Below are 21776 nucleotides of genomic sequence, written 5' to 3' on the forward strand. Positions count from 1 at the left end.
GGCGGTGCTGTCGTTGGAGCACTACCGTAAAAATCACCTTATACCGGACGGGGTATCGAGAGATGGTATTTTTGGCGCTCATACTGGACAGAATATGAGGATGACCTGGTTCACCCTCATATGGGATGTGGTATCAAGGGATGACATTTTTTGCACTCATATCGGACGGAGTATGGGGACGGCTAGATAATTGACAAATCTAGATATTAGATTCATGCATAGAGAGAGATCCTTATAGACCCCCTAGAGATACCAGTGAGTAGATAAAAATGAAAGTTATTGTTCTTACTCACTTGTGTAACAAATCATATTATTATTTGAGTTATTGTTTTTATAGGTTGATTTTGAAATTCTCATAACAGTAAGTATGCAATAAATAGTTTTCCTTATAATAAATGAACTTACTTAAATTAAGAGTTACATTAGTCATTTTATATTTTTTTTACCAACCTTTAGTTTCCGTATCAGTGAGGAGTGTGATATTATAATTAGGTTAGTGTAGCTCACCTCTATTAACCATTTCAGATCAAGAAGATCAAGATTCAGATGCTAATTAGTATGAGAGCTGTGAGTAGGTGTCATTTGGATCCTATTAAGAGTTAGTGGAGGTTAACCTCCATATAACATTTATTTCCTATTTTTATATGTTTATTTCATTTTTTTTTATGAACCGCTATGAAATGGATATTTTCGTAGTTCTATTGGACATTCAAATTTATGTGTAAGGAATGTAAACCCTAACATTATTATACGCTTCCGCATTAAATTTATAAATTTATTTTCCTTTTAGTTCCAGATTGAACATTATCAGATTGCTAATTTTTTTATCATTGTTAATTGTAGTGTGTGAAATAAGTAAATTATATTTATTCATGAAATCCAATAATAAATTGTGTCATAATAATCAAGATATTGTGAAATCATTTTATGAGTAAATCGAAGAAAATCAATATTTAAAAAAATCAATATTTTAAATTGATAATTATGTGATGTTAAACTTGAAAAATATTATATATTATATATATATATATATCAATAATAACATTAAACGCGTATGCACACATCATAATAAAAAAAAAAATTGTAATAAGCATGAAGTTTGCTACTAATAATTTTCATGAAAAAGTAGTGGGTATGAGTGTTTTAATTGTAAGTTTAATTAATGCCTTACATGCAACGTGTCTAGACACGTTAAATTTGTAATTATAAAAAATTTAAAATAAATTTTATTAAAAATATATAATTTATTATTTTATAAATATATTATAAATTAATTTATAATATTTAATTTAACGAAATTAATAATTTATGTTAGTGATGCATCATAAAACAACACAGTGATTAAATTGATTTTGTTCAAACGTGTTGATATATTTGAACAACATAACATCTTTTTAAGTTAAAATAACGACATCTTAATAGAATATTTGAATTAATTTTTTAACTATAAAAAAATAATTGTAAGTGTAATTAATGCATACATGGAAGGTGTGTAAGGAAACTTCATGTACGTATTTTAATTAATATAATTTTTTCAGCATGTAATGACTACACATATGTTATTATTTTATTTTTAGTTGTTAGATATTTATATTTAAAGAAAAATATTTTTTAAAGAATTATAATATAAAAGTTATATTACCAATTTCCAGCAGTTATAATTAATGACGGGACTATTAGGATTATTTTTAGAATAAATAATTTTTTTAATTAAATTATTTAAAATTTTATGTGAATTTTATTATATTATCATAAATTTTTATGTAAAAAAATAACATATATAAATAGATAAAATAATAAAAATTTCTTTTACTTGATTAAGTTATTAAGAAGCATATATAAAATCATAACTAAATATAACAAAAAAAAAAAAAAAATCATGTACAATAAATAATAAAAGAAAACTAAAATTTTTATCCACATTTTTTTGTTTGATTTAATTCTTACTTCAATTTTGTGTTAAAAATAATTTTTATAATTAAAAAACAAAATTATTTAAATTAATTTATTTTTGTCAATAACTACTAAAATTAATATATATCTAACAGTTTAAATTTATAATATTATTTATTTAATTAATTGTTTATATTACGTATTATCCGAAATAACATGTAACGACCAAAAATTTTAAATCATACTTAATTATTTAAAAAATTAAAAATTAAAATTATTTTCTCTTTTTTTTTTTTATCAATACAAAATTGAAACAGAGATCAGACTCAAACAAAAATTAATAGTAAAAAAAATAAAAAATATATTTAACCCTAAAAAGAATTATGGCAAGATGAGAGAAGAAGAATTTAACCAATCAAAGTGAATACGTGCTCCATTAGCTGCAACTTAACTTACAAACTTGAGAAGACTATAGCTCCTCCTCCAATAGAAGCAAATGAAGAGGTTTGTTTTGCATTCACTGCATGTCAAGTCTCAAATTACACAAACAATTCAAGTTACAACATAAAGATGACAAGAGAAATTTGAAATAAAAGCTGCATTCTGTTCTAAAAGTTCGTGAAGGCGCATGCTAGACAATTTGCTGTTGTCCCCAGCAAAGCAACATTTCCAACAGACTGAAAATCAAAATAACTAAATGCTCATGTTTTTTTTGATTCATGAAAGAAGTTTAAGGATGAACTTCATCCCATCCTCAAACTGCCATGAGATCACCATAGTTCCTCATCAGAAAAATGGATCCTGCAAATAGCCCTGCAGCACGCAGCAATTTCTGTACAAAAGAATATTTAAAAGTGAAAAATCAGGAAGTTAAAACTTTAAAAAAAAAAAAAAAACCTACAACAGATGATGGTATAGTGATCTGAAGGAAAAGAAACAACACTAACCCTAATAACAGAATGATATCAGACTGAAAAACAACTTCACTCCCATGAACCTGATCAAAATTTTTAAATGAAACCATCACAAACTTTACAATTAAATCAAATATCATCTAGTCTAAGCCTTCGGTATATCTCATAAATCACCAAAAATATTCATCTTTATGAACAAGGATTATTAAGATCATTTCCTTTTCTTTAGGGACAAGTGAAATGATTAGCCACTTCAGAAGAAGAAGCAGCTCATCACCGCAACCTTATTTCATCCAATCTCCCCTAGATTTACCACAATTTTAAATATCATAAAGGATCAACGTGAAAAATAGACACCACCATTACGGATAAGCCATATATTGCCTCTAAACAGATTTTCTTTCCTATGAAACAGAAGATCTATGTGGCTTGAGATTCCTGGTTGAAGGACTGTAGCTGCAGCTAAGCAATTATACACAAACGGCATTCACATTGACAAGATGACAGGGTATTATTCTCAGAAATCCTTCCAGGGAAAAAGAATTTTCGAAAAGCTTGAGAGAAAGTTTAACACCATGTAAAATGGCTGAGAAGACACACCCTTATACATAATCTAAATTAAATTGTGTGCCCAACGTTAAGATTTTTTCATGTTAAAAAGAACATTCAATGAATATCACTCATTTTCAGGCAAGTTTGGAGGACCAAACAAGAAATATGGGAAATACAACTCCTCCGTACTATTGAGCTCTTATTTAACCATAGCTGGTAAACGAAGACAATGAGATAGGACCAAAGCTATCATGAAGTACATGAAATTTATCTCCAAGAGATAAACTTCTTGTAGTGGAAATGAAAAGCATCATTGATCCTAGTTCGTCTGGTTCAAACTAAAATTTATGCTTCACTAGGTTTTGTTTTTGCTTTCCTCCCCAACCCACCGGAACACAAAGTTTGTTTGACCATTGGAGTAAAGCAGTGCAGGAATTATTATCGTCTTTAAAGAAAAATCCTACACCAAGAACTATACAAAGCAACATTTAAACTTTTTTCTTCACTTTTACTCTCTTCTTCTCATCCACTGAGCAACACGAACCATGGAAAAAAAATAAACCAAGAGAAAAGTTATCATCAATTTGCAATTTGTAGTCTTCCCAAATACAACCATTTGAATTGGCTCAGGAAAAAAACCCCTAAACTAGCTTCTGTAACAGATTCTGAGTCCATGGAAAAATTAAAATCTCATGAGAAAGCAGAAAGACGAAGAACAACAACTATTTACATAATTTTAAGGGAAACTGAGAGATCTATAAACAAAATAAAGAAACTAGATCGCACCATGTTGAGGGCCCACTTCTCTTCATCATGAACCTGAGAATGCCAGATGGCCTTCAGCTTCTCAAGTGAAATGACTTTGTCCGCCATTGATTCTTGCAGAAACGAGAACGAGACTTGAAGGTTGGTTTGGGGTTTTAGGGAGCTAAAGAAGAGAAGAGGGTTTTAAATTTCAATTGGGGTTAGGGTTTAAAATGTTAAATGAAATGGCAGAAATACCCTCTTGCAATTTTGAAGCTCTTTTTAAAAAAATTAATTAACACAACAATCAAAAAGTTGCTCACAGACTGAGTCTGAACTCAACCCGTCTCGAGTTGACTCATTTTAAGAATTAAGAGCATCCAATAACATAGTGACACGTGGGTTCCACAGCTAACTAAAAGCCATTCCATAATCTTCATTGCCCATCATTCATTTCAGCGGGTTGTTTGCCCCACTTTCTGTAGCAAATCTTCTTCTCCGATTCTACTAGGAAAGGAGAGTGATAATAATGGAGCCAACATCGATTTGTTGCAGCAGAGGAGTCACGTTCATTCAATCCATGGCTACTCAGAGACCTCTGCCTTCTGCTGCTAGAACTCTCTCCTCCAAGAAGGTTAGTTTTGAACTTTGATCTCTATCTCTATCTTTGTTTGTTTAATTTAATTCAGCGCACTCAAACTTTTTCTTCGCACAAATAATTGATGAGAATTATGTTCCTCAAAGAAGATGGGAATTAGATTACAGTTTTTAACTCAAAATATTTTCTTTTTCTGTCTTATTCATTAAAATGAATTTTACTTTTCATTTACTTGATAGAGAATTGAAATTTATTAGATTCACATATTAAAAAATCCGATCCAATTAAAAATGTATAGAAACTCAATTTTTTCAATAAATTAGGAGAAAGGAAATAGGTCTGGGCGAGCCATTTTGAAGTTTTCTGATAAGACTTTGATCCACCTTGACAAAAACAAAAAATGCAGAACTCAACAGTATTCCCTCTGGGTGAGCCAGGACCAAGGAGTAGTCCATTGGGAAGCGGTCCTCCAGTTAAGCTACTAACGAGAGTTGAGCAACTGAAGCTACTCACCAAAGCTGAGAAAGCAGGGCTCTTATCTGCAGCAGAGAAATTTGGTCTGTCTCTTTCAACCATAGAGAAACTTGATCTGCTTTCCAAGGCTGAACAACTTGGTGTCCTATCAGCAGCTACTGACCGTACAACTCCTGGGAAACTCTTCACCCTCAGCCTAGGCTTACTGCTTCTAGGTCCTTTTTGTGTCTATCTTCTGCCTGAGGATTACCCTTGGGAGGTCGTATTACAGCTTCTTGTGGCTCTTGCTTCTCTACTTGGTGGATCTGCAGCTTTTGCTGCAGCACAATTTGTCTCCAATTTGCAGAAATCAAATTGATTTTTTGTTATCCAAATGGATTTTCACACTTGTTTATTGCTTAATCAAGGAAGTGATTGCTCCAAAGCACATTAACCATTTAATATTTCATCTAACCGTACAGTAAACATTCGAAATGGCATACAATTTTTTCCAACCATAAAAAAGAACAGTGGCATTTACTTCTAATAAATCTAATGAAGAATAAAAGTGTTAGGGGGGTCAATTCAACAACCAAGACAAAGCATGAATGTGAACATTGGAGGAGGAAAGAGGGGCAAGAAAATGTTAAATAAATTCCCATCAAATTATATACCGAAAGAATACATAGTGGTACCAGAACAACATTCTCCATGTAATGCAAATTTTATCAGATACTCTCAGGGGGGAAAATTATCATTGATCATTTGCAATTATAAAAATCAAAACTTTAATCTAGTATCTTCATACCCCTCATCTCAACTGTGAATAAAAAGAAAAAATCCTGGTCACTCTCCTCACTAATGTTAAGGCTTCTAAGCTGAGGTACGACTTACACCACCTTGACGTCCTCCTCCCCTTCCATTTCCATTCTGATTAACCCGCTGATAACCCTCTCCTCCATTGCGTCCACTGGAACCTTTCGGTCGCCCTGAAAACTCCCCTTGGCTTCTGAATTCACCCCTGCCATATCCTCGGGAACCCCCAAAGTTCCCTCCACGGCCTTTAAAACTATCACTTCGGAAATTGCTTCTACCAGAAGAATACCTCCCTCTTCCACTGCTGCTGCTGCTGCTAACTGAGAAGCAAACCGGTCTCAGCTTCTTGTACTTAATTTGGCTTATCTAGATAAAAATAAAATGGAATCTTCAATTTACCTCGAGTATTTGTTCTTTTTTCCTCCACAGCAGCCTGACGATCCCCAATTATAATGGGTGAAGCCTGGAATTTATTAGTAAAGCCGACATTAGGGAATAAATATGCTGAGCACCAACACACAAGAATAAACAGTTTAAAAACACACAATTGCAGTTAACAATAAACCCTTCCAAGCCTATCCTACAGTCTTTCCGATCATTTCAACCAAAGACCACACCCCAATGCTCCCTTCCCCAGCAAGAAACAAATGACATGGAGTGATTTTTTTTTTATAATTTCGTTTCTTCTCTGGAAGGGAGGTTTTTTTTCTTTTGGGGAGTGGAGGGAGGAAGCAGTATATATAGACAGTTTTCTGTACCCAAATCTTTATGCCAACTATGCTCTCTGCTTGGTTGAAAGGTTAGCAGAAAAGCTATACACAGAGTAATATTATTTGATACAATAGAAAGGGGGTAGATGAATTGCAATTAGCTAAGATGTGCGATCAACAGTTTGGAAATATGCATTAGGAAATAGTCCATGTTTTGAGCAGAAGAGATTCATACAATACAATGATCTCATCCGCAAAGGCCACCACTATAAGAATGTAAATTATACTACTGTCAAGAATCAACTGAGGAGGTCTAACAGAGAGGGCGACAACCTATTCCGCCCTAGATGAGGTAAGAATAAGCTATGGGTGTCATGGTTGCTACAAGGCATAGCTTATCTTGGGGGGGGGGGAATAGCTGACTGGCTCAGACACAAGGTATCTCCAATTCACTCCATTAATCATTTCATAGTTCGATTAACTTCTAAACAAATAAGATGTTATAATATTTTGTTACATGTTTTAGAAACTTAAAAAGACACTTTGCTTTGAATATTATTTACATGATATGACCAATTTGATTCAATTCATATCATATTTCATTATTTAATTACTATGGTATGCTTGATATGTAGAATCAGTACATAATCTTAATATTTTAATCAATTTTATCCTGTAAGAAATCTATGGTAGTAACGGAATTGATTCAAACAAAAAAGTTATAATCTAATTCTAGATATTAAAGATACTCTATCAATTAAGTAAAACATAGAATACGATTTCCACAGACCTGACCCTTAAGTTTAAACGTGAGTTATAGAAATGAATTTAAGTAAATTACCCAAATGAAATATATATTCAAAAAGGATATGATAAAATATTAGCAATCACGTTGAGAAACTTAAACAAAGACAGAGAAGAAGAATAAAGTAGTACCTCAAGTGCATTTTGCATGGAGCTTAATGTCTCAAATTCAACAAAACCAAAACAAAATCCCTGCTGCAGCAGACAAAGAAACATGGCCATTAAGGAATGCAACATAAGAATTAAGCTATGGTAGAAAGAGTAAATAAGATATTGATCAAACCTTGTTGCTTCTGACTTGAATGCCATTGTGTTTTATTGCCCCAAATTTTTTGAACACCTCCTCAAGTTGAGCAGGTGTTGCATTGAAAGGCAAATTCCGAACATATATGGAGTGACCTTCGGCTGTAATGAATACAATATCAGTGAAAACTAGATTTTGAGAGTACAGGAAACACATCAAGACAGACAAAAATAGGTGCCTTCGATTATTATTATTTTTTAAAACAAAAAATATAGTATGATTCATTAATTTACAAGTACCAAGGATATGCCAACCCATGTACAAAAAAGTATTATATGTCAATCAAAATATATAAGGTCCCCAAAATCCTCAATTGTATAAAGAGGATGACTCATAAGATGCCTTCAATTATTAAATCTTGTTATAATATTGTCTCCAAGAAAAATATCAGACATGTCAGAGACAAATTAGAAAGCATGATTTGGGCATTGCAAAAGATTAAGTCGGCAATAAAGCAACTCAAAGCAAAGGCTACACTTACCTTCCTCATTAATATTGCTACTTTCTGGAGCAGCATCACTGCCGAGAGATGATGCCTCTGGAGGTAGAGCAGGTTTTGTAGAATTAACTAAGAGTGGATCAGTACTTGCAGGTGCTGTCCTGACTTTGGCTGCGGAAACTTGTACTGGATTTGGCGCTGTATTACTTTTCATTACTTTCACCTACACGAGTTCATATCACATTACTACCGAAAAGGAGAAAAAAAGAACTCACACCATGAATCGTAAAATGCTAAATCATTAGCAATAACTCACAATTGAAGCGTAAGATTTCTTTGGAGCATCCTCCTGGGCCACAGGAGCTGAATCAACACCTGCAACAATTTCTACCTCACTTGAATGGGTTGGAGGTTCAACAATTTCTTCTTCTATTACAGATCCTTCCTCTTTGTCTGAAGGATCGCATACTTCAGCACCATTAGTAAGATCTTCATCCTCAATGGAGATTGTTGACTCTATAGCATGATGTTCATGAGCCTCGGCAGGTTCTGTAAACAAGAAATCCAATTAAAATTTTCAGTCTGAAGTTCTTACAATATTGTCCATCAAGAAAAAAAAAAATCAGGCAAACCTGGTTCAGGTGTCAGTGCAGATGTTGGAGCAGTTTCCTTGGTTGCAGTGACTGGGACAGAGTTGATCAACAGTGATTCATTCTCCTCAACATATCTAAAAACATCATTTAAGACAAAGTAGCCATTGTCTTGTGGAGCTAGAAAGAATGTCTGAGTGAATTTCTTTCTCACATTATCTTTTCCAGTTAAGCACCCAGTGACTAATACAATCACCCCTTTCTCATAAGAATCCTGTGCATCAGCAGTTTTTATCTCTGCTGTATAGTCTTCGTAATTAAGGGAGAGGATCTTGTCATTGATGGCCTGTCCAAGTGCAGAAAACAAAGAAATTTCAATGCCAACATTATACCTTAAAGCCTTGATTTCAAACATTTACCAAAAAAAGAATACACTGACCAAACTTTTTCAAACAAGCACTTGGAAAAAAAAATGCATGAGCTACTAAAGATAAAACAATTAAAATTTAAGATAGAGAATAGGCCTTAGCAAAGAAAAGCTAGAGATATATAATTAGCGAGCATTTAAAAGGAAAACAATTTTAGAGCAAGCAGCACCGAGAATAAACTTTTTGCTAACACCATAGTGAAGAATGCCAAATGACAAGTGGCTGACTGGTAACTTCATTTGTAAAATCAGCAATGGCTCAGCTAAAATGCTATAGTAAATTGTCTCTAAGAAACAAAAATGAATCTTTTTTTAGTGACCATAAACTTGTAAGAGATTGCAAGGGATGCAACTTTGTCTCAGATACTTCATGGAAATATATACTGACTAAAACTTCAAAACATTTGCTCTTAAAGGGAAGGAGGTGATTTAATGTCTGGGAATGGCGAAAAAACAATATGAACAAAAAAAAAAAAAGTAAACCTTATACTGTTTTCTTATATAAGTGGACAGAAGATTTTGTAAGATTAGTTGAATATACAATTTATATATGTAAAATATGCAAACTTCTTACACCCGCTTCTCATATAAAGCTCCAAAAATGCATATCCCCATAACAATTGACTTGGCAACATAACTTCTAGGAATTGTTTTAGGACAAAAACTCAAATCAATGGAAAAAGACTTTCTTAGACTTGTGCTCATAGGTTCATTTGCGGGAGCTCACCAGCATGAAAAAAATATTTCGTATGCTGAATGGTGCAATAATCTCATAAACTAGAAGGGAATTGGTAATTTGCATGTAAATAGAAAAAGTCCCAAACAAACTTACTTGCATGGTTGAAACAGTTGTCATAACACCATTCGTATCCGGTCGACTTAATGAACTTGAATCTTGATAAAACCTATGCACCAATCCAGGAGATTGATGAAGAATATGGTAATACTGCTCCACAAAGGCATTGCCAACAACTTGAGCACTAGGAGCAGGACCAGCTTCCTGCATTGCCATCTACACTGAACATCAACATATTGGTAAATCAAATAATTGAAAAAAAACATAAAATAATCATAGGATATTTCTTAATATATGTCCAATGAGTTAGTCAAGGACTTAAAACATAAAATAACGATTATCACCATATATTCCCAGAGAAATAGCCTACACATTTGTCAAATAAGTATTAGTGAAAGACAATTGAAGTTTAAGGAGAGGCCTTACAATGGAAAAAAATATATTATGGTGACTTCGTTATCTATACGGAGATGTTAAAACATTTATATATTGACAAAAAGTAGAGAGCAAAGAAAGCACAATCCATATAAATGACCAATTGGAAATCTCCAGCAAGTGAATTGAGCTTCAGATGTTCAGACGGTATAGAAACAGAAAACTATCCAGGGAAATAAAAACAAAACCCTAGTAAATCAAATCTCAAAAAACAAAAGATTTGAGAAACAGAAACCACGAGCCAGCAAGACCAGGATCAATCTCGATTAATCAAAACAGAATTACAACAAAAGAAAAAAAGAAAAAAAACAAGCACCTACCGACACAACCGTCCAAGAAATCAAATATGTACAGCTTCAAGCAATTAAATCACGGGGATGACTTAAAAAGCAACAGATGCAGATATTGGGAAGAAAAAAAGAACATGACACGAAGACAAAGAAAATGACATTTAATCGCAACTTGGCATCTCACGTAAACCCTAAATCAAACTACCAGCGAAACACATAACACGAGTACACGAATCGTTTATAGAGTACACACTTCGCTTCAAATTGAAGGAAAAGCAAGCAACTTTTTTGTACGGCCATATAAACCCTAAATCAGAAGAAAATCAAAACACATACGCAAGTACATTCTTTTAACATAAACTACACTTCCTCGAAATTTAAAGGAGAAAAAAAAAAAAAAGAAAAAACAACCTCGTCATGGATCAATCAAATACTAAGCTATTATAATCACTCGCAGATCAATGAGAGCTGATTAAAATAAGCAGCCAGCAACGATGAAATTGAAAGATCAAAGACATAAAAGAGTTACCTGCTTAATCGGTGATTTGTGAGAGAGAGAGAAAGAGAGAGAGAGAGAGAGAGAGAGGGAGAGAGAGATCTGCGAGCTTGGAGAGCGGAGACAAGATGATTGAGACGAAGCGTGGGAATAAAGGAAATACGCAGTTGAGCAGAGGGAGAGAAAAATATACCAATTATTTGGAAATATTTTTTTTTTTATTTTTTTAATTATTATTATTATTTTTTTAAATTTTGTCTTTTTGTTCTTTATTTATTATATTTTATATTTTCATATGTCGGAAACAAAGTCTAAAAATACACCAATTATAAGATTTCTTTTATAGGAAGAAAATTGTAATGTGTGTGTATACATATATATATATATATGTATAAAAAAAAAACTTATATTTCTATTTTAATTTGATGAATTACTGAAATAAATAATTAAATAAGATGTTAGAAACAATTAAATTGACCATTTACTTTGTTTTGTTTAATTAATAATATCCTATAATGAACATGCTTTATTAATTGTTTATACATTTCTGTTTTGACTAATTTTGTTGATTATTGATTATGATTGACACTAGTGGTTAATTTTTTAATTAATAGACCAAACTTTATATTTTAAATTTGCATTAATGGTGGATTTGGCCTTAACATTAAAATTAGGCGTCCCCTTAATCATAAAATTAATAAATATTCACTTATTTGTCTTTAATGCATTCTAAATTTTTTAATATTGAAAAGATTGGAAAATTCGTCATAAAATTTTGTGAAAAACCTAAATTAATTAAATAAAAAACCTAATTGAAGTTCTAAATTATAATAAATTAAATGAGAATACTGAAATTTGCAGATTAATTTAATATAGGTAGATAAATGTATAAATTATTAAATAAAAATATACTTATAATTGATTTATGTGAATATATATTTGAAAATATTAACAAAATCGTACAAAAGAAAACAATAAATTAAAAAAATAAAATAAAATGAATACTGTCTTTTGAAACATCAACCGTCCCAAACCGGCTCATAAAACATAAACCGGACCGGCCCGGAAAACAATCAACCCGGTTTATTGTTACAATTTAGAACCAGTCGTCTCCATGATCCAGTATCTTTCATCGTTCTATCAATTGACAAACCCTTCCCTCTCGGTTCACTGTATCTGTTTCTTCTAGGTGCGTCAATGGCGAAGCCAGCGTCGACCTCTTCTCTTTTGCAAACCTTGAAGCGATACATCAAAAAGCCATGGGAGATAACTGGTCCGTGCGCCGACCCAGAATATAGGTCTGCTGTGCCAACCGCACTCGAGTACAGGGTAACGTGCCCGGCAACCCCTAAACTCCAGCCCTTCATTCCCACATCGAACCCAGAGACCGTGTACGACATCAACTATTACACTCGTGATCAGCGCCGCAACCGTCCTCCGGTTCGTCGCTCGATCCTCAAGAAGGACGACGTGCAGAAGATGATGAAGGAGAAGACTTTTAATGTAATTGATTTTCCTCCTGTTTATTTGACGGACTATATCGAAGAGGCCGACAATGCGCGAGGTGGGGGGTACCAGAAATAGGTATGCCTTTCTCAAATTTCCCTTGTTTTTGAACTGAATTGAGAACTTTTTTTTTTTAAAAAAAAAAAACTATTATTTGCGCTGATTTTTTTTATGCGAATTGATGGATGTTTTGTTTGAACAGTCATTTCTCGTTTCATCTTCCACGCTGTAGGTACATGAGTATCTTGTTTGTTACTCAATGTATTGGGTATCGGGGGTTTTGGATTGAAAGTGAAATGAGTTGGGTTGTGGGGATTTTATAATTAATTGGTTTCCAGATTTAGGTGCTTGGGCGTGTAGGATTTGAGGAGCCAAATGTGTGTTTTAGGACCACTGTATGTCTAGTTTTCAGTTTCTTGGATATGTCTGTTAAGGGCCTGTTGATCATCCTTAGTTCCGGACGAATTTTCGATAGTATCTCGTTAGTCCTAAGAAACCTCTAGAGCTTTTACCGAAGTGAGATGCAGCCAGGATAACATTGCCTCAATCGTTTCTGGATCAGTTTTCACTCCTTGCTTGGAGATAATATGTCACAAATACTTAGTATCTTCATGGAAAAATGAACATCTTGACCTTTTTGCATAGAGTTGATGCTGCCTGAGAATCGGAAATACCTTCTCCAGACTCCAGGTATTGCTTATGCTGTTCTAAGTTGGAGCTATACACCAGGATGTTGTCAAAGAATATAAGAACAAATATCCTCAACCGCTCCTCAAAGATGTGATTCATGAGGCATGAAATACAGCAGAGGCATTTGTAAACCTGAAGGGCAAAATACATGCCTGTAATGTGTTCTAAAGGCTGTTTTAAAATGTCCTCATCCTTCACCCAAATTTAGTGGTATCTGGCTCTTAAATTGACTTTTGAAAATACTGCTGCTCTATGTAACTCATCAAGCAGATCGTCAATAGTCAAAAGTGAAAATTTTATGCTTCACCATGATTCCTTAAGCTCCCTATGGCTGACGCAAAATCTCCTAGTACAATCTTTTTTCTTTACCAGCAATATCAAAGTGGCAAATTCAGATGGCTGGTCCAGATGATTGAAGGATCCAACATCTTCTGTACTTGTTCAATTTTTTGCTTTTGGAAATGAGGTAATGATAGGGTCTCAGATTGACTGGGAACCTTCCTGCCTTAAGGGATGGCATGATCCAAGGCGTTGGGTGGAGGCAGCTCAGTAGGTGCCTCAAAGACATTCTGAAAAGCCCGTAAAACTTGTTTCACTTTGCCTTCTCCCTTATTTGATCCATTATCCATTGAAAAAGTTGGGTTGTTTATCTTCCACAGACCAAAGGCAGAACACGATGCTAATGCTGTGGGTGCCTCTGTTCTTTAGCATCTTATTAACTTATTCTCTGAGTCATTTTGATTAGTTTGTCCAAGGCTTTAATTCCATGCAATGCCACCTGCTTTCCTCTATCCTGAAGCTGATTTCTGGCTCCGGAAAGTAAAAAACCATGGGGTTGTACACTCTCATCTAATTCACTCCCAAGATCATGTTGTAGTCCCCCAGTTGAATGATTCAGAAGTTATAATAAAGCACATTATTTTGTATCTTTCATTGCACTCCTCTATATTTCTCCTTACTTGTCACCTTTTGGCCATTAGCCACTACCACCGTGATTGGTTTATTCTGCACTATTATGTTATTTAGTCCCTCAGCCACAATGATGTCTATAAAGGAGTGTAAACTCCCACTATCTAGAAGAATCATGACTTCCTTCCTCTCCAGTGAACCCTTGATCCTCACTGTAACCCCCTGTAGATAGGCCGTCAATAGATTGTAAGAGGGGGTTCCCATATCCTCTGTAATCTTTTTATTCTCTTCCTCTCTCACTTCCTTCTTTTCTTCCTCCTATTCCTCCCCAATCGCCATCACTGTTTTCAGTTTAAATTGGTGGCCCAGGTGATACTTCTCATCACACCTGTAGCAGGAACTGTTGCACTTATTCTGAGTAATTATGGTTTGCAGGCTTATGAGGGTTAAGTTGGGTGTGAGGCTTTTGTGTGTTTATTTGTTTGCGGGTTTTCTCATGAGCAGAATGATGGTGATAAGGAGAGTTTCTGGGACGGATCTGATGCGGACTGGTTGGCGAGTAATGAGTTTTCGACTATAAGCAGGGGAATATGGAGGAATAATTGGTATGTGGCAGTCTTTTGCCTCAACAGATTGTTCTTGTCATAGAGCCAGCTTGAAGGGGCATGGTTAAGGGTGAGGGGTTTGTGCATCCTCAGTGTGGATCAGAACTCCTCTTTTAGCCCACTCATGATGTTGGAGACAAAAAATCCAGGATTTTCTGTGAGCATCAAGGACCTCATTTCTTCAAGTTTCTCCTGATAGGTAAGCACCAAGTCCTGCACTAATTGTTAAATTCCTTCACCACATTGATTTTGATTAATCCACTGAACCTCCTATATAACTCTTCCACAAACATATCCGTTCCATTTATCAAGTGTGACTTGCCCACCCATGGACAACATATCGAACTTCTTGGCTAAGTATAAGGCGGTCATTTCTACTCCGAGCTCTTCAATTACATCATTCACATGGAAATATCTCAGACATATCTGATCTAGTTGTGTGGGTTTAGGCCTTTGAAGATTGGAATTTCCACCTTCAGTACAGAAATCTAGATGACTATGCCTCTAGACTAGTGTACTATTACTGCGAACTTCATGTTGTTTCGGGGTGGGAAGAATACACTGCTCATGAGTTTAAAAGGGAGGAGAATGACTCGTCAGCATGGCTAATTCTCTAAATCTTAGTCCTCTCTGCAAATCTCAACCAACTGCTCGAAATGTCAGTTGATGTGTGCTTTGGTTTGGTGCTACGCTCGTACATTTATGCAATAAAATTCATAAACTTCTGCTCGAGTTCCTAACATTGTCATCCTCACTTCTCTTGCCTGTTCATTATTGCCTTACCCTTGTTTCAGGCCATTGTAACAGTATCAGCTAATGATTTGTTGGAATCAGAAGGATCTGGTAACAGATTGTTAGGAGCCTTGGACGTGTGTAGATTTAGAGATGTAGTCAAGAAACTTTCCTTGTTTATTTAAGTTTATGTGCTGCTACATTTATAAATGAAAGGTGTAATAGTCCTATCATCATATAAATACATTAAATCAGGAAATAAATACAAGATGACAGATTAGTAGGGATATTGGACTGATCTCCAAATGTCTTTTTATTCCTTAATAGCTAAGATTCCTTATTACTGCAGCAAGATCCCTGCAATCGGGGTCCAAGTAAGATCCTTGAAAAGCAGCAAGATCCTGAAAATCAAGGATAGGATATTACCAGAATATGTACTCCAACAATGAGGTGGGTTGTAAGAATTCGAAGAGTTAAAAGAAACCTAGTTAAGAAGAACAAGAGAGAAGGGAAAAGGGAAGAAAAGGAGAAGGGGATTCGACAAATTCACAAGGAATTGTTGAATAGAGAAAGATTCATTTCGATAAAATTTCATCCAACTTTAGAATCAGGTTACAATTTCCTTATATTCTGAATTCTAGAAGAAAAACCATAATGGAAATGTAACAGAAACAACTACAAAAGATAAGGGAATGTAAATAACTAAATTCTATGCTGTCAGACAATTTATTTGCTCATCCTTCAAACCCAGACCACCTGCCACATTAGATTATCCAGGCATGATGCTTTGTACACCAGCAAGGGCTTTAGTAGCCAGCTCTTGCTTTCATTCTTCCTCTCTTGGACCTGGGTTTTGACACATGGGAGACAATATGATTATTTCGATAACTCAACAATGTCTTCTTTCTAACCATCATGGTGCTTACTCTGAGTCGTGGTATGTCATGTATTTCCTATGAAGATTGCACATATTCTTGTCGATTGAACTTTTCTTTATGATCAACATATTCAGAAGTACTGGTACTTGTTGTCTTATGCATTGTATGAAGAATGTGGTTTTGAAGCCTATCTACTGTAGAAATGTGTAAATATTGATGTCCATAAGATCTAACAGTCAATGAAAATAATAATGAGATAAAAAAGAAATAGAACCACTTGTAAGTTGGAACCATCAATGTTAAATTTTTTGAGTCCACAGAATAGAGAAACAGGACCACCATATGCCCATGGAAGCAAAATTTCTCATTTTGTAGATTTCATATTAGCTAAAGAGTTTTTAATTCCTAATCAATTGTGTCTCCTTTGTTTTTGCTTGTAACAAAAATGACCAGTTAATTTTATTGAAAATTTTCAGAAGCTTTAAGATGTTTCCCCACTTTGATGCTTAAAATTTGAGGATGAGTTTTTTTAGTTGGGAGAGAATGAGGTAGAATGAATTTGTCCTAACTTTTCTATTCATTCTCCTAACTTTTCTATGTAGATAAGGAATCGTATTTCTTTGCTATCTAAAATTGTTCTACTATTTAAAAGTATTATTATTATTATAGCTTCTATTTATTAGCATTTTCCTGATACTTTCAATTCTTTTAAGTTATAAACATTATAAATATTTATGTAACCTCATTTTTTTTTTTTGTGGGTAGGGTAAATGTTCAACCACCATATATATATATAGTGTTATAGCCCTATTAAAGGTGAATAAGCACTACTTACCTAGCTGGTGCTCTGAAAAGACAAAAATGATATTTTGTAATTTTTCTTTCACATTCCTTGATATGAGCGGCACCTTCACTGCTAACCCCCTACTGCTGCCACCATCACCCCCTGTGCTGCTGCCACTGCAATTCCTTCAGCTGCTATCGCTGCCACAGCTACCTTTGCTGCTGTTACCACTACTACTGTCATTACCGATCCCGTTATTGTTGTCTTTGCCCACTACACCATCACTTCCACATTGCCATCACTGTCACAACCATTCTCACCACTATTTCTGCTACCTAGCCATCTTTGTTATCACTATTGCTATTATTGTTGTCTTTACCACTGCTATGATCATCCCACCGCCACTACTCCTATCGCCACACCTGTCAACATGACATTATAGCTGTTGCTACTGTCGGTCATTGCCATCCCCAACGTTATTGCCGCCCTTCTTGTTGCACATGCCGCTACCATCATTGCTACCTCCTTTGCTGCTATAGTGCTGACCACCACTTTTCACCAATTTCATTACCATAATCACCACTACCACCCTCTTAGCCAACTCAACACCCTCAATGTCGCCTTTGCCACTTCTTCCAATGCCTCTATTGCTGCCATTAGCACCTCACCTCGTTACCAATGACATACCATAACCTACTATTGCCACTACCTTAATCGTTGTTACTACTTACTGTAACGTCCCCGGAAAATATAAAAAAGAAATGAGTATTTAAATATATCGAATGCGGAAGCGAGATCAAAATTTCAGTTAACATCCCTTACACGAAAAACAAAAAAAAAACGTACTTAAAATATAAAAGGTTAAACTAACTAAGAAAGAAAATTCGAAAATAAACTATGCGTATGACTACAGAGTCTCTAGGCATCCCCTTCGTCGTCCTCCTGCGGAACGGGCTCGGGAACCATGTCTTCCTGATCTGAAATGGTTAATTAAGGAGTGAGCTACACTAGCCCAGTAAGAACATCACGATATCTCACCGTCACGGAGATAAAGGTGGGTAGAAAAACACAAAAAAGACCAATGGAGCATAATTTACAACAAACTCGTTTATTAACATGAAAACCTTTACCATCCACTTACCTTGGTGGAATTTATGAAAACAATATGAGAAAAACAATAACATTATCATAATCATTGAATAATCTAAGCTGTAAAACATAACACTTATCACGCCTCTTGTAATTCAATCATTGTACAACATATCTTTTTCTCATTTACCAGCCTACTAGTATCCGTGGGGGTCCATAGGGGTTCCGCTACCCGTTAACCTTTAACATTCATAATCAGTTTCCAGGGCTGTCCCCATACCCCGTCCGGTATGGGCGCCAAAACCATGAACCTCAATACCCCGTCCGGTATGAGGGTGAAACGGGCCGTCCCCATACCCCGTCCGGTATGGGCGCCAAAACCATAAACCTCAATACCCCGTCCGGTATGAGGGTGAAACGGGCCGTCCCCATACCCCGTCCGGTATGGGCGCCAAAACCATAAGATCTCCATACCCCGTCCGGCATGTGAGACCACAATCCCGGTAGGGTTCCCTACGGACCCGGTCCGTCCACCATCTCCCAGGATATCTAGTCAGGCTGACCCCCATAATACAATTATCAGTCTACACAATCTTTCATTTTTCCTTTTCCTCAATCAGCATCATCAATTCACATTTAAACAAGCAAATCGTAATTCATACCAGACAGACAACATACAGTATCAGTTTCTCAGTCATTCAACCCATAATTAATAAAAACGTAGTACATGCACACAAATCTGTAAAATGAACACATCAAACCTCATTTTGCATTTAAAGCTGTAAACAGGCCAAATAACAGTAAATCATCAATCACACTAGACTCGGGCTCCATTAGCAACCTTAAGCAATTTCACACATGCGTTAATTCAAGAAATACTGTTTTATCATTTTGAACTTTAATACCGTGATAGGAAATAGGGTGAGGGGTCCTTACTTGTTTTCGGGATCCGAATACGATTCACAGTGCGCCTGCAGGCTGTCCCTAATTTTCCCTGAATTTTTCCCGGGGAACTGAAACACGCTAACAGTACCTGCACGGGTTCCAAAAAAAATCCAAATTAGGCCCAGGGCCTCTTTCGGCCCAAATCGCAACTCCGGCACGGCGGCTCCGCCGTGCTCCGGCGACGGCGCCGCCGCTGGCGGCGGCGAGTCGCCTCGGGTTGACTGTTTTCGGTCGTTTTTGGCCGAATTCGGCCACACTCGCATTGGTCCTTGTCAGAAAACAACCCTAGGGCCCTCGGGGGGCCAAAAAATCACGGAAAAGCGGAGCTTACCGGCGGCGGCGCTCTCGGGTACGGCGACTCTCCGGCGAAGTTCGTGTTTTGGTGATTTGGCTTCGGTCAACCTGTAGAGAAAAGAATGGTGATCACGGTGATATAAAAATTGCATCGAACGGAGGCCGGGAAGGGCCTCGTCGGAGGCAAAAACCGAGAGGGGGCGCGGCGGCGCCGCTGGGCTTCGGCCGCGTATTCCGGCCGTTTGGCCGGGATTTCGGCTTCGATTTGGCCATAGGAGGAATCAGTGGGGAAAAACGAGTCGGGGGTATGAAATTTACCTCGATCGGCGGTCGGAAATTTCCCCGGTGCGGCGGCGAGTGGCGGCGGGTGGCGGCGGTCGGCCTCTGGTTCGTCTTCTCCGGCGAGCGGCTGGCGGCTAGGGTTTTTGGTCTGGTGTGGGGGTTCTATTTATAACCCCTTGCCTTTTGATCACAGCCGTTCGTTTCGTTTTAATCTGGGCCGTTCGTTTTTGATTGAATCTGGGCCGTCCGTGCGTTTGAATCTGGGCCGTCCGATCGCGTGATTGATCTGGGCCGTCGGATCGCACCCACGCGGATCGCCAACGTGGCTCCTTTCGGAGTGACGCGATCTTGCCACGTGGCAGGCCCCGGTTGGCCGGGACTGCTGACCGGGCCTGCTGACGTGGCCCCCCCTTTTTTTTTTTTTTTTTTTTTTTTTTTTTTCCTCCTCCTTTCCGGGCGCTACAACTCATTACCATAATCACCACTTTTCACCACTTTTCACCAATTTCATTACCATAATCACCACTTTTCACCACTTTTCACCAATTTCATTACCATAATCACCACTACCACCCTCTTAGCCAACTCAACACCCTCAATGTCGCCTTTGCCACTTCTTCCAATGCCTCTATTGCTGCCATTAGCACCTCACCTCGTTACCAATGACATACCATAACCTACTATTGCCACTACCTTAATCGTTGTTACTACTTACAATTGTTGTATCCTCATTACTTTTGCCGCTGTTGCTTTTTTGTGTTTTAAGACTATTGCATTACTGTCACCATCATTATTGTCGCTTTTATTGCGACCATTGCTGCCACCATGGTTAGTAATTATTAATATAAATTAAAAAATGGGTAATATAGTATCTATTCTATATTGCGTATTTCCTTACCCAATTATTCCAAATATGTGGGTTTACCCATTGGTGGTTACCCAACTACCTTACTGTACCAAATGCGCTATCCTATTTAGGGACCAAGAAGTGCAGGCATGATGTCTAAGAAACCGTCACCTTAGGCTAGGGACTTCTAGGTGTGAGTCTTAGTTATTTTTCTGTTTTCTATCTTAATTTTCAGGCATAACGATATGAATTCCTTTATTTATCTTAAATGGCCAAGTAGATAAATTAATTTGTAACTCATCATACATGAATATCTGATCATTAAACTCTAGGATTTGTTTTGATTAGCGATGTGTTGCATTTCTTTGTGATTGGTCTTCTTTTTTCTTTTCTAGCAAGAATGTCATCTTGTGTGTGTATTTGTGTATGGGACTTGGTGTATCCAACTTGAATAACTTTTGAAACCTTTTAACATGTCAGCAGGCTTCTAGTGGGATCCAGGTTTACTTTCCTTCTGTTGGTCTAAAGTTTGCTGTTCCTGGAGGAGTGCAGATTGCCTTGGCATCTTAATTTGAAAAGACTGTATTGCAGGTAAAGGCAATCTGGTATTTGCATCAATAAAGGCTGCTACCTGGACTGGCGAATTATATGTTTTTGGTATATTCATGTATGGGTTTTATAAAATCCAATGGAAACTGAAATTGGGAAATGATACACTATACTTATCTATTAAGAATCATAGCCATTTCTTCCTGTGATTGTTGAGAAACTTGTCGGTTATTCTGATTTTTTATAGTACAATTGTTGTGGAGTGATTTACCAGTTTTCGTCCAATCTTGAAAGCAGCACCAGGTAAACAGGCAAAAGATTGAATTAGTGGTAGCTGTTTCTCATGGAGGAGCTCCTGTTGATTCAGAGTTAGACCACGTTGAATCAGTGTCCTAATAAGTTGTC

The 21776-nt window shown here is 36.2% G+C and overlaps 4 protein-coding genes across 6 annotated transcripts; 2 read left to right on the top strand and 2 right to left on the bottom strand.

Annotated features, from left to right (window-relative positions):
• Positions 1–2299: 2299 nt before the first annotated feature.
• TOM5 (mitochondrial import receptor subunit TOM5-like protein) lies at positions 2300–4323 on the bottom strand. The gene is made up of 2 exons (XM_022045960.2): positions 4146–4323; positions 2300–2725 (listed from the first exon to the last, which is right to left on the bottom strand). Exons 1-2 carry the CDS (start codon positions 4230–4232, stop codon positions 2648–2650), a joined length of 165 nt encoding a protein of 54 aa, XP_021901652.1. The 5' UTR covers positions 4233–4323; the 3' UTR covers positions 2300–2647.
• Positions 4324–4540: 217 nt separating this feature from the next.
• Positions 4541–5543, top strand: LOC110817449 (wiskott-aldrich syndrome family protein, putative (DUF1118)). The gene is made up of 2 exons (XM_022045998.2): positions 4541–4737; positions 5108–5543. Exons 1-2 carry the CDS (start codon positions 4633–4635, stop codon positions 5531–5533), a joined length of 531 nt encoding a protein of 176 aa, XP_021901690.2. The 5' UTR covers positions 4541–4632; the 3' UTR covers positions 5534–5543.
• A 255-nt stretch (positions 5544–5798) lies between these two features.
• On the bottom strand, positions 5799–11457 carry LOC110817435 (Nuclear transport factor 2 (NTF2) family protein with RNA binding (RRM-RBD-RNP motifs) domain-containing protein). 3 transcript variants are annotated; one of them, XM_022045987.2, is made up of 9 exons: positions 11295–11457; positions 10077–10261; positions 8860–9163; positions 8544–8776; positions 8270–8450; positions 7768–7889; positions 7617–7676; positions 6370–6433; positions 5799–6290 (listed from the first exon to the last, which is right to left on the bottom strand). In XM_022045987.2, the coding sequence occupies exons 2-9, from the start codon at positions 10254–10256 to the stop codon at positions 6028–6030; spliced, it is 1407 nt and encodes a 468-aa protein (XP_021901679.2). In that variant the 5' UTR covers positions 10257–10261; positions 11295–11457; the 3' UTR covers positions 5799–6027. The 3 variants fall into 3 exon arrangements, with proteins under 3 accessions (XP_021901679.2, XP_021901662.2, XP_021901670.2); XM_022045970.2 differs by having other exon boundaries at positions 7617–7679; XM_022045978.2 differs by having other exon boundaries at positions 7617–7679; positions 10077–10256; positions 11295–11454.
• A 917-nt stretch (positions 11458–12374) lies between these two features.
• On the top strand, positions 12375–21580 carry LOC110817460 (furry). The gene is made up of 2 exons (XM_022046007.2): positions 12375–12845; positions 21306–21580. Exon 1 carries the CDS (start codon positions 12459–12461, stop codon positions 12843–12845), a length of 387 nt encoding a protein of 128 aa, XP_021901699.1. The 5' UTR covers positions 12375–12458; the 3' UTR covers positions 21306–21580.
• The last annotated feature ends 196 nt before the right edge of the window (positions 21581–21776 follow it).

The sequence above is a fragment of the Carica papaya genome, chromosome 9 (genome assembly GCF_054855325.1).
Source record: "Carica papaya isolate Zhongbai chromosome 9, ASM5485532v1, whole genome shotgun sequence".
Classification (NCBI taxonomy): Eukaryota; Viridiplantae; Streptophyta; class Magnoliopsida; order Brassicales; family Caricaceae; genus Carica; species Carica papaya.